Source organism: Pieris rapae, chromosome 24 (genome assembly GCF_905147795.1).
Source record: "Pieris rapae chromosome 24, ilPieRapa1.1, whole genome shotgun sequence".
Lineage (NCBI taxonomy): Eukaryota > Metazoa > Arthropoda > Insecta > Lepidoptera > Pieridae > Pieris > Pieris rapae.
In genome coordinates this window covers 3,171,754-3,183,932 of record NC_059532.1, presented here as the reverse complement: position 1 = coordinate 3,183,932, position 12,179 = coordinate 3,171,754, and the positions used below count along the sequence as shown (strand labels likewise).

The 12,179-nt window shown below is 32.8% G+C and overlaps 2 protein-coding genes across 2 annotated transcripts in view; one reads left to right on the top strand and one right to left on the bottom strand.

The window, feature by feature from the left end:
- The first annotated feature begins 354 nt into the window (after positions 1–354).
- Positions 355–8,588, top strand: LOC111001692. Its single transcript, XM_022271682.2, has 5 exons — positions 355–582; positions 4,035–4,104; positions 5,109–5,285; positions 5,761–5,875; positions 6,760–8,588. Exons 2-5 carry the CDS (start codon positions 4,038–4,040, stop codon positions 6,875–6,877), a joined length of 477 nt encoding a protein of 158 aa, XP_022127374.1. The 5' UTR covers positions 355–582; positions 4,035–4,037; the 3' UTR covers positions 6,878–8,588.
- A 1,341-nt stretch (positions 8,589–9,929) lies between these two features.
- The window catches only part of LOC111001698 (cilia- and flagella-associated protein 91-like), a 29,668-nt gene continuing 27,418 nt past the window's right edge, over positions 9,930–12,179 (bottom strand). Inside the window, exons 22-24 of the mRNA XM_045633726.1 lie at positions 11,809–11,919; positions 11,117–11,224; positions 9,930–10,312 (exon numbers count right to left, since the gene is read on the bottom strand). Of these exons, the coding sequence (XP_045489682.1) occupies positions 10,230–10,312; positions 11,117–11,224; positions 11,809–11,919 (302 nt within the window). The 3' untranslated portion in view covers positions 9,930–10,229. The remainder of the gene's footprint in view (positions 10,313–11,116; positions 11,225–11,808; positions 11,920–12,179) is intronic.

Sequence of the window (12,179 nt, the reverse complement as noted above, 5' to 3'; positions counted from 1 at the left end):
ACGATATGTCGGTAATATTATGTGTAAAAAAGTAAATTATTACTGATTGATTTTGGCAGTACTTCTCTAAAGAGTTCCATTCATCAATAGTTCAATGGGTGACCGTAATTTTTGTATACCATACTTAAAATATTAATTCGGAGTTTTGCTGCCTTTGTGATTAATAGTTAACGTTACTTCGTTACGTTACACTGTACAATCCGGAGTTTCTAAATGCTTACGACACAATATTAATAATTCCGGGTTTAAAATATTATGTAGTCCTAAATATGCGACATTAATAATTACAATTTTACTACTAAAAAGTCTATACTCCCAAATATTTCTACCATATTGTAGAGGAGCGTCAAAAGCTCAGCATCTGGCAACATTGCTTCAGTTTTCTGAATCCGACTTCCGCAGTCGATATTCTTAACAATTTCCCAAGCTTTTAAATTTATTTTTGGACTGCGTGTAATGGTTACGGTGATAAATACTAACGTGTGATTACATAGTGTTTATAAAAGATAATATATGTGTCCATTATATGATTGTTTAGTGTATTGATTGGCGCTTCAAAAACATACCTGCGTGATTTTACAGGTGAGATTAACCCTGAACTATTGAAAACCATTAAATTATGGACGAATTAAACATAACATAAATTAAAACTAGTCCTGTCAGAAGTATACCAAATGTTTAAATAATCAGATTTAATATTTCTTTATATATTTATCTATGTTTACGAATTAATATTTTTTTAATTATTAAAAAAAATATTCACGGATGGAAAATCTAAAATAATTGTCTATTATAGAAAGATGTCTGAATTAGAAATGTATAAGAATTGAATTGAATTATTAGATGAACTTGACTTGTTATGCGCCAAAGAATTTGTATTACTATAAATAAGTGCTTTATTTTAATTATAAGGATAAGTGTGTGTGTATGTTTTTGTTTTCAAGCTAAAAAGCCAGGACGGCCGCAGTTCAGGCGGTAAATAATAAACCGCTTAAATATAAGAGTCTTTCATCCAACTTCGATTTTGTTCCGTTTGGAGTAGAGATTCTTGAGCCGTGGGGTTCAAGTGCATAGGCTCTAATTGAAGGGTGAATAAGTATCGCAATACAGAGAGGAAATGTTGCCATCCTTAAAGTTATACTGCAACAGTGTCAAACTTTTTAAATTTGTTTTAATTATCTTTTTATTACAAAACAAAAAAAAAATCTCTATTCATACAGGTAAACAAGTACACTTATGAACGTAAAAAAAAATTAATTAATTGTGAATTTACATTTACTGCCAGTTCTCAAATCAAGGGCGTCGAACGGAAGAGAAGAACTGGCAATAAACTCTCCGCCACTCTTAATTGCCAAGTTTTTTTACACAACGTTTGTAAAGCTGCAACCATTACACCATGTTCCATATGACATCTTGAGTAATAAAGAATAATAAAATTAAAAACAAAGATTTGTCCTCTATTAGCAAGAGGCATGGTGAAATAGGAGCACGCACTTATATACTCGTGGGAACAACATGCAAATACGTAGTAGAAGTTACGTACTCAAATACTAGAAAAGTTTTGTCTATTATTTCTTGATTTTCTTTCTTGTTGTAAAATTATTGTAAACAGGCGTGTTTTTTAAAAATCCTCCTTTATTAAACCTCCTTTGGATCCTGCGCCATTATTAGGTATTAATGTGCCGAGAATCAGTACAATTATAAAAAATTGTAATTTTTTATGTCAAATGAGGACTAGCTGACACAAGGATTCCCGCTGTGAGCTAGTGAATTTTCTTTATTATCTACACTAATATTATAAAGAGGAAAACTTTGTTTGTTTGATTGTAATGAATAGGCTCATAAACTGCTGCACCGATTTTAAAAATTCTTTCACCATTCGAAAGCTACAATATCCACAAGTAATATAGGCTATATTTAATTTTGAACAAAAATAGGGTTCCGTAAGATATTAGGGTTTTTCGGACACAAGGTGTAAAAAATCAAACAACAAAAGTTACTTATTTTGCGTACCCTGCCTAAGCTATTATTGATAGAACCCTAAAATGTTCTAAGTAATTGTAGATCTTATAAATATCTACAAAAAAGTCCGCGACGCACTATACCTATCTATGTCGAGTAAGGCACAATAAACTTATAAATGATATAAGTACATGGCAAAACGATGTTTGCCAGATCAGCTAGTGTTTAATAAAGTGTTTTCTTTTTATTTTCATTCTTATTTATTTATACAAGCATTTTTCTCGGGGTGTACGACGACCACGGATTTCCACTAGCTACTGTCCTGATTTACCTCTCGCTTCATGACAAACAATGATTGTTTTACGCGTCCACCTAATAATAAGAACTGTGCAAAATGATGAGAGTTATTTATACGATACGACCGTCACAAAATACCGACACAATGAAGTAAAAATTTTAGTTTTTTTCTATTCTATCTCCTTTTTATTCAGTCCTTTTTTCTAACGTAGATATAATTTTTGTAAAAAGATTTTTCTTTTGTTACGCCTTAGAAGTTTATACTTCTAACGCGTGTACATAAGACGTTTTTTATATATAAAACAAACGAACTTTGGTACATTATCTACAGTTGCGTGGAAAAAAATCGCTTGTTAGCGATAAGGCCGAACGTTGTTGACTTATGGAACTTGCTACTTTTTTGTTTTTTTTTATGTAGATATAATTAATAATTATATTTATTATACTAATGAAGTGTAAGTAAATAAATGGTATTTACGGTAAATCGTAAAAAACATTTGTTTGTTCTTATTATTTCTTTCTTTATATTAAATAAAATTAATTAATTCTTAAAAGGCCGGTAACGCACTCGCGAGCCCTCTGGCATTGAGAGTGTCCATGAGCGGGGGTATCACTTAACATCAGGTGAGCCTCCTGCGCATTTGCCACGTGTTCTATAAAAAAAAAAAGAGTTAAATAGCTAGAATAGAAAACTGTTGTAAATAAATCTAAATAACTCTGATTCAAATTTCATGATTCCATTGAAACCGGCGTCTAAATATACTAATTTCATTGCTGAACAACTATTTTTGTGCTAAAATTCCACGATCGTTCAGTCATGAAGACGTAAACACATCTCAGTGTATATTAGATAATAAACAAAATGGTATGCATAATTTCTTCTTGTTTATGTTATTACTTAATAACTTTGGCGTTTATAATAGTATAAGATCCGGGATTAGAAAAATATACGGCCATCTGTTACTTAGATGAAACAATTTTTTTATAAGCTGATTTCAATATGATGAACTTATAAAAACAACCTCTGCCATCATAAGCCTGCTGCAATTAATAGTAATTAATTTTTTTATTATTTATCTTTGGCTGCATCAGCCTTTTATAAGATAGCCAAACATTATTATGTTTAGAATTCGACGCCGTTTTAATAAACGGCGGATAATTAAAAAATCTAAGTACAATAATTTGTACTTAGATTTTTTAATTAACATGTGAGGGAAATAAGCTATATTTATTTACCTTTACCACCTGGCTGCAGGTAAGTATAGCAATCATAGAGATAGGTGCCTACTACAGTGAGGTATATAATAAAAAATATTGACAGTTTTAACTTACTACATGTAACTAACATGAGAAAGTAAAAATAAAAAATAAATTAGTTGTTAATTAATTAATTACTATTAATTGCAGCAGGCTTATGGTGGCAGAGGTTGTTTTTATAAGTTCATGACATTGAAATCAGCTTACAAAAAATTGTTTCATCTGAATAACAGATGAGGGTATATTTTTATAATCCCGGATCTTACACTATAATGTGGCACGTCCGGCCGCAAGGTTGCTACTTTTCAATTATAATCGTTATGATTTAGTTAATTGAAATAAAATCACATTTAATTTTTAGCAGAGTGTAATTTAATAATAATTTACTTGTTGAAAAAGTTTTATTGTTTTAATATAACAGAGATTACGGTAGAAACTTAAGGTGACGCCAAGTTTGTGTCTATGAACTTCGTACCTTTAAAACATTTTTAAATGGAAATGTTATCGTTTGTTTACAGAAAATGGATAAAATCTATCAACACTGGAGAGGATTTGTGACTATTTTGCTATTTTCCCTCTTATCAGTAGGTATGTATACGGAATATTTTTGGAAAATGATTAATGTAAACAAAGTCTTTTATATGTAACACAGCTATTGTCCGCTATACTCTTGAGAAATGTAATTAGCTCTAAAAAAGTTAAAGGGACGGAGTTATCACCTATTTGTCTATTAGTAAACAAATAAATACAGAAATTTTAAGTCGAAGTTTTTCGTATTTATTTAGTGAAATATATTTCGCAGCCAAGATTCTTAATAAGACGTTCAATCTATAGCCTAGCCTCTTCACTAAATAGCGCCGTTTAATTAGCGGCCTGTAAGATATTCAGCCAGTTAATCAAACAGCTAGGCAAATGATTTGGATCGATGACGTTTTATTACTTGCATAGCCTGTACTTAAATTTAATTAGATGACTCAAAGTTTAGTTCCACTTTTAAATTCATCAAACTATAGCAGTGAAAAAACAACAACTATGGTGGTGTCTTCCAAAGCTGTGTGACAATTTTCATGTGAATGTAGCGGTGACCGACATAATTTTATTTTATTTATTTAAGTATTCCTACAGCTAATCACTAAACAATATCCAAACAATTACATTACACACAAAAGCCAAAACGGAATACACATTTATACAGAAACATAAAGCACAGTTTTATGATTGATAGATTGGTAGATTAAAATATATATTCAATATGAAGGAACAAACAAAGTCATTATTACTAAAAGATACCTGAGTTTTTTAAAATATTTTTTAAGAAGTTTTTAGTCACATTAATTATATCGATTTGCTGGTAATTTATGTTGTAATCTGTAGGTATGCGATACATAACCGAGTTTCGTAAATAGTTGGTCTTAGAACGAGGAATTTCGAATAATTAATTTAATTAATAAATTTAATTAGTAAAGAAATATTTTTCAAGCCAGATGATTCATCTCTTTTATTTCTGCCACATGGTCACTCTATTGTACGAACTGGGGCACAGGAATATCCTAGTGGATCAGAATCACCAGTTTTAATTATTTATATTTCAGCAAACGCGATAGACTGTTTCAAATGCGTATCAATGAATGGAAAGTTTCCAGCATGTGATGACCCCTTTCACAACAACCACTCCCTACAAATGCTGGAGTCGCCATGTATGGGGGGAAGAAAAGGGAGGGATGGACTCTTCCCAGCCACTTCTTGCATTAAAATTGCTGGTGTTTTTGGTAAGATTAAATCGAAGTAATGATTGAAATCTATTAAAATTCTCGTTGGTTATATGTCAGATGTCAGTTGTGTGTTTGTACATTGTATTGCATCTAAAAGCCAATTAATTGTTGTATACTTAATTGAGATAAACATTTCACCTATTAATCGTAATAACAACGTGTGTTTTTTCCTTACTTGGGTTGCCTGGAAGAGATCGCTTGTTAGCGAAAAGGCCACCAGTTAAATCCCTTACATATTTTATTATGTATTATTTTTCTGTCAGTAAATAGATGAATTAGATTGAAAAATTAGTGTCCTCTCTTAATAATTCATGAATGATTAATAACTTGAAATTTTTCAGGTGTCTTGAAATCAAGAATGTTTAATTTTAATTTTAAAACCAAAGCATAATTAAATTAACAATTTAGTTTTTATAAAGCTAAAATATATCTTTCTATAAAGTTGATTTTTTTTATTTATATTCATTTTCAGATGACACAGGTGAATCAATAACGGTGCGAGGCTGTGGTTTGGATTCCGGTACAGCAACCACTGATACGGAAATCATCAGAATGTCGCATTGTGGACGCTTTTATTACAATGACAGGTATCACTAGAAACCTTTCTATACTTATGACAGATTCCTTGTCAATTTTTATTTTTTTTAATAATTATAAATTTATAATAATACACAGCTTCAATTTTTCCATTTTTTATACAGCGTGCGTGGCCCTTTTTTTTATACGGCAGCCGAAACGTCGGAAAAAAGCTATGGATTATTTTAAGAAAACTGTTAATACGTAATGTTAACAGCTAGTTTTCACAGAAATCAAAGAATGAAAATGCAAAAAAAAAATATATGAAATATGGTGGAAAGCGTTTGGATTGTGGAAAATAAGGTTTCCCTGCATAGGCTCACAATTAAGGGTGGCTTTAAAAAAGGGTGAATCAGTGTTACCAGATCAGGGGATTTTCTCCTAGATTTAAGGAGTTTCTCAACCGAGTTAGGGGCAGAATAGGGGTTTTTCTCAACTAGGGAGGGCATACTAGGGGATTTCAGTTGAGAAATCAAATTAGTCTAGGGGTATATCTAAAATACTATCAAATCAAATGAAATCAAAATTTATTTATTCATGTAGGTAACAATTTACACTTATGAACGTCAAAAAAAGAAATATTAAATGAATTTAATTTTACATTTACTGCCAGTTCTCAAATCAAGGGCGTAGAACGGAAGAGAAGAACTGGCAATAAACTCTCCGCCACTCTTTTTAATCGCCAAGTTTTTTTTACACAATGTTTGTAAGGAGCTGCAACCACTACACCATGTTCCATATGACATATTGAGTAATAAAGAATAAAAAAATAATAATCCATGCCATCTGGCAACACTGGGGGGAATGTCTGCCGATAGACGATGTCAATTCCACACTTCACCTACCGATAGATTAAGCTAACTTTTTGTGGTGATAAAAACGGCGGAATTTTCAGATATGTCCATGGCTGTCTTCAGAGCTGTAACGACGCGGACGCATGCAACGGTACGAACAGTATCGTGTCAGCTGTTGTTATCATATTTACAGCACTATTTCTCGTTTATAAAAGCTAGCAATAATTACAACTATGACTCCAATTGAAGATCACTTTTAAGTTTCTTAATAATATTTGTTACACTTTAATCAAAAGCTGCCGATCGCGACTTATGTGAATAGAATGTATTTCTGTTGAAAATGCAACGTAATTTCTTAATTTGATTTCAATCTAGACCTGTTATATATTTATGTAAATGTGAAATATCGCTAAAAATATGATTTTTCAAAGATTGACATAAAGTTGCATTATAGTCTATGGATAGGTACGATTTACAAACGAAACATAACGCAGTCTGACTCCTTCAGAAACAGCAGACTTTGATCTCAAATTCTGTGCACCAATGGACATTCTATGTAACACTCGCTGTCACCAAGGGAAACAGAAAATTAAAGGAATGGAGTCTTTTGGAGTGTAATATTTATGCTTTATAATTTAAAAAATACGGGTCTATGTCCACTATATTATATTCACCCCATTATATAGATTTGGTGCTTTTTTTAGATGCATATATTTAATATAATTCGAGTATTTAATTCAATATTTTACAAAATTGTATTGAATTTTCAAAGTACAGTCAAAATCTGTTATAATATATTGAATATATTGAAGGGACTACTCGGTCGTAAAAACAGGAAAACGATGTCGTCGTAAACGGTTTTGACTGTAGTCGTAAAGCAATAAAACACTAGAAATTAACTTTTATTGGGGTTAGTTACAACTGCCCCTCCAGCACAAACAGTGTCCTCTCTTCGTAACTTCCACTAGTGACACCGACCCCAATTGAGTTTTATAAATATCCTGGGGTTTGCGAGAAACAAAAACTCTTTGGAATCTTGGAAGTTACAGTATAAGGGCACTGAGCCGTGTTTTATCAGGGGGCTTAGACAAGATGGCTTAACAATAGTGTACGTAGAAAGTCGAAAACTACTACGCAAGACTTCATTACTTACACTGCTAACCAATATTATTATAACTATTTTTTACGAAGTATAAGTATTATTAATGTTTTTGCGACTGAAGCGCAAACTAGCAGCTGTGGTCTTTGGCAGAATAACCAGCGCTGTGGAAAAGCCTGCTCATTAGCATAATGCTGAGCCAGTGCCAATTACAACTAAAGCATACGCGCACACGCCAAACGTACCTTGTTCTTTAGAACAAAATAAATTTGTTATCTCTCATTCTTTTAATCTTTTTTTCTATTTCTATGTGTGAAACTAGATTTGTATGAAAATTTGTCGACACGAGCTGTCATTTTCAGACAAACGTTATAGACTTTCTACATACACGACTATTAAGGCATCTTGACTAAACTCCCTCTATGAACACAGATTTCTCTGACGCTAGTCATGTGAGTCAAGTGTCTAATCGACACGTCTTTCGAAGCACATTAAGAGATAGGAATCCTATATAGCTTAAAGCACAATTTAATTGTAGAATTTATTTGTATAAAAAATGTAAAAGTATACTGGTGTAGTCGCTAGGCGACTGCAAATAGAACGCAAATCTGTCTCTTTTCGTCACTGTTAAAACACGATTTGGCAAAAAGAAACAAAAGAATAGTATACCAAAAAAATTATATTTCTGTTGTTAATCTGTTGTGGATAATTTATCAGTAGCAATAGGTATGCCACGGCACGGCTCATATATCACTTAGATAAGATAACTCTGATGTACACAAAATATGTACTTAATTGTTTTTTTTTTATAAGAACAGGGGCCAATGGCAGTTTCATCCATCTATCACACAACACAGCCAAATAGCCAGTTAGTTAAATGTATTGAATACTTTTTGTTTGTTTGTTATTCCCCTTTGTTAATCTTTGAACCTTTTTGTAGTAAAATGTATAATGTATACCATCATATACTTTCAGTGTATTTGTTTGTTATAATATATAGTTTATGTTAGCCGTAGGATTACGAAATAAATAAAAAAAGAGTGTGTGTACTTATGTACACGCGTTAGAAGTTATACATCTTTGGCGTATGGAAAAAAAATAACTAAAATGCAGTAGTGATTAACAATAAATTTTGAAATTAATCAAAAAGATTTTATTTAAATAAATAAATTATTAGTAAATACTATCACCGTCATATATGAAATTGATTTAAAAACACCAAAATAATATTCATTTATTCACACTGTTTAATTGTACTGTTACGAAACACTGGTTCTAAATATAAAAATTCTAAAATATCGATATAATCTAGAATAACACAGTTATCAACTCATGCCACCTAGACCTAACTTTACGATGTCGAATTTATGTGTCGGTGTGCGTGCGTATCGTAAAAATTCACTCTCATCATTTTTCTCCATCGCCTAAAGAAGTATAACTTCAGTAAATAAATAATCGGACGTTAAGGCAGAATATAAAATACCTTATCACCTTGACGTCCGTCGTACAACTGGGCGTTTTTTAAAGAAGTTTTCGTCGCGCATCACAATATGGATTATGGAACCAGCTGCAACTGCTTCTTTCCAAATAATCTCGCAGATTATGCTCAAAGTTCAGCGTATGATGTTACAGTGTATTGTTTACATCAGAGCATCAACAGTAGGTATAGTTAATGTACAGACGCGGATATAGGTTTGGTGTCAGTTCACATTAATTTTATTATTTTTATCGGACCATTACACGCCATTGAACCTTGCTATATGCTACTCTTTTTTACAAAGTATCGCGATTAAAAGGGCGGAGACTTTTGAGAGGCCCGACCCACTTATGCTTAAAAAAATTGTTTTTGATCATTCTTATGTCACTTATATCATGTGACCTTCATTCAATCTTTTGGCGCTAGTGGGTCACGCCAGTCTAAAAGTGACTTTGTCTATCGCCCCATTTCCCGCACTATGCCTTTTGACATTGATAATTACCAATATAATGGAATAAATTTTGTTTTGTACTCTTTTTTAAGCAATTTATATCCGCGCCTTGAAGCACTAAGATAAATAAAAAATATTGTACTTAATAATTTATTTAATATTTGTACACGATTATATAAAAAATGTATATAGATGTAATATACACGTAAAAATTTACGTATTTTTATTTAAAAACACACCCAATATCAAGTCTATTTAATAAATGGCTTCCATATCCACTATAATCTCCAGATTTTTATAATTGTCGACGGGTGCTTTTTCTTTAATAGAAAAGGGTTCCTTATTGTGATAACCTTGAATTTTGTTAGCAGTATTTAAAAACACACATGTGCCATGACTAAAGACACGTGCGTCAATCGACGATTCGAATACAATGACTAGCTGACTATTTTTTTTAATTATCCATTCTAACAGAAAATATTATATAATATATAATAAACTACTTTTAATGATTCTTCCTCAGAGTCATAAATATAATATATAATTAATCTTCATCGAAATGTATGTCTGACTGTTCAGTGGGATCTATCGTATAATCTGCATCATCGTAGTCTGTGAGTGGACTTCCTAAAACATTGTAGAAGAAAGAAAAAACTTTATTATACATAATAAATATTAGGACATTACAATAAATTGACAATTATGTCTTAATTTAATAAATTTAAGTTAATAAGTTAGCCTGCATGACTTTCTATTATTCCCCTTATAACGGTATTTTTTTATTTACTGGCTATACTAATCCATGACAGCGACGCATCTATTTACTTTATGTAATATTGTAATCTATGATTCCGACTGAAGGACTCTGTATCCACGGTTATGAAATAAATTTAAAAAAAAAATTGACAGTGACGCTCATACCGGCCAGAAAGCTATGTTCTGTAGAGCTTAATAATGTCTGCATTATAAATTTACTACTATATAAAAACATGTCAAAATCAAATGCTTCTGTACATCGGTTGCGGTTTATCTTTATATATATATATAAATTACATGTCATGTTGTTTGTCCGCTATGGACTCCTAATCGAACCGATATAAATTTGCACACCGTGTGCAGTTTAATCAACTTAACTGATATGATAGTTAATATACAATATTATTTTATTGCAATTTGTTTATTATTTGATACAATTCCAACAGATGGCGCTGTGTTAAAAGTACCAACGTTTCACATAAGTTCTCCTACCGTTTCCCTTGATTAATTTACTACTATGTAATATAACAAAAACCTTAGCCACAGCAACGCTTGGCCGAGTCTGCTAGTTGTATATATAGAATGATGCATGAAGAAAGGTGGGTATAATAAACGGTATCCCCTGACTGTAGCCGAAGGAAAAAAAATGACACAAAGATAGGCACCAAAACATACTTTCAGTAGCAGGTGAAGGTGTTACTGTGTCACACTTGCACCGCCTCATCTCTTCCAGGATTCTGAGTGCGGATGGCAGCAGGTTTGATTCCTCATCGGGTACACCTGCTGCATATATATTATCAAAGCTAAAAGTTCTGGTATGTTGATAGCTGTCATTTGTTAGACATAGACGGTCCAGCAATGATCAAAGATGCAGTCTGAGCCTACTGCCCGATTACCCCCATACTGTAAAAAAAAGATCGGCAACGCACTCGCCAGCGTGGAATTAAGAGTGCCCATAGGCGGCGGTATCACTTAAAATGGTGCAGTCTTCGGCCCGTTTACCTCCATTTTGTAAAAAAAGGCCGGCAACGCACTCACCAGCCTGGCATTTAGAGGGTACATAGGCGGACATATCACTTAACATCAGGTGAGCCTATTGCCCGTTTAATCCCATTTTATAAAAAAGGCCGACAACGCACTCGCCAGCCTGCCTTCAGATTTTTCCCGATCCTTCCCGTTCCCATTTCCCGATCCTTTGGGAAGCCAAATCATCCACCTTCATAATATTCAAGCGTACACATTTATGGGTTTCTTTTCATCTCGTCCCTTCTTTGGCCTCGTCTCAGACCAGGCCTATCCAACCTGACATTACCATCAAAGGTTGCCCTGTTATTAACTTGCTAATCCAATAAATTAATATGATATACCAAATTGCACCGATGTGGTAGGAACTTCATCATGACACTTGCAGAATGGATCAGCCAACGCCCGTTCCTCCTCAGCCTTGCGACGGATCTCTGATGGCAGCTCCTTGGAACCTGGAGACAACAAGACGGAAGCAAGAGTAATTACTGTAAAAATACATCGCATATGCAGGTTTTTTTTTGTAGCGACTTCTACAATCCGAGGCTACAAACACTGAGATGGCGTCATGAAACGCGCTAACAGAGTATTTTCAGCATATCTATAGTCAGTGTTTAGGCTGGTTGATTCTTCCTGTTTATACAACGAAGATAGCTTATAACAAAGTAAAACCGTCTACGTGTCAAAAATTAAAGGTCAGATTACGATCAAAAAC

What these genes read in the sequence shown, in the direction of transcription:
- LOC111001692 (XM_022271682.2), top strand. Translation starts at nt 4,038, where the DNA reads ATGGATAAAATCTATCAACACTGGAGAGGATTTGTGACTATTTTGCTA. An exon ending in ATTTTCCCTCTTATCAGTAG is followed by an intron (nt 4,105 to 5,108) that starts GTATGTATACGG and finishes TTTATATTTCAG; the next exon opens with CAAACGCGATAGACTGTTTC. An exon ending in TAAAATTGCTGGTGTTTTTG is followed by an intron (nt 5,286 to 5,760) that starts GTAAGATTAAAT and finishes ATTCATTTTCAG; the next exon opens with ATGACACAGGTGAATCAATA.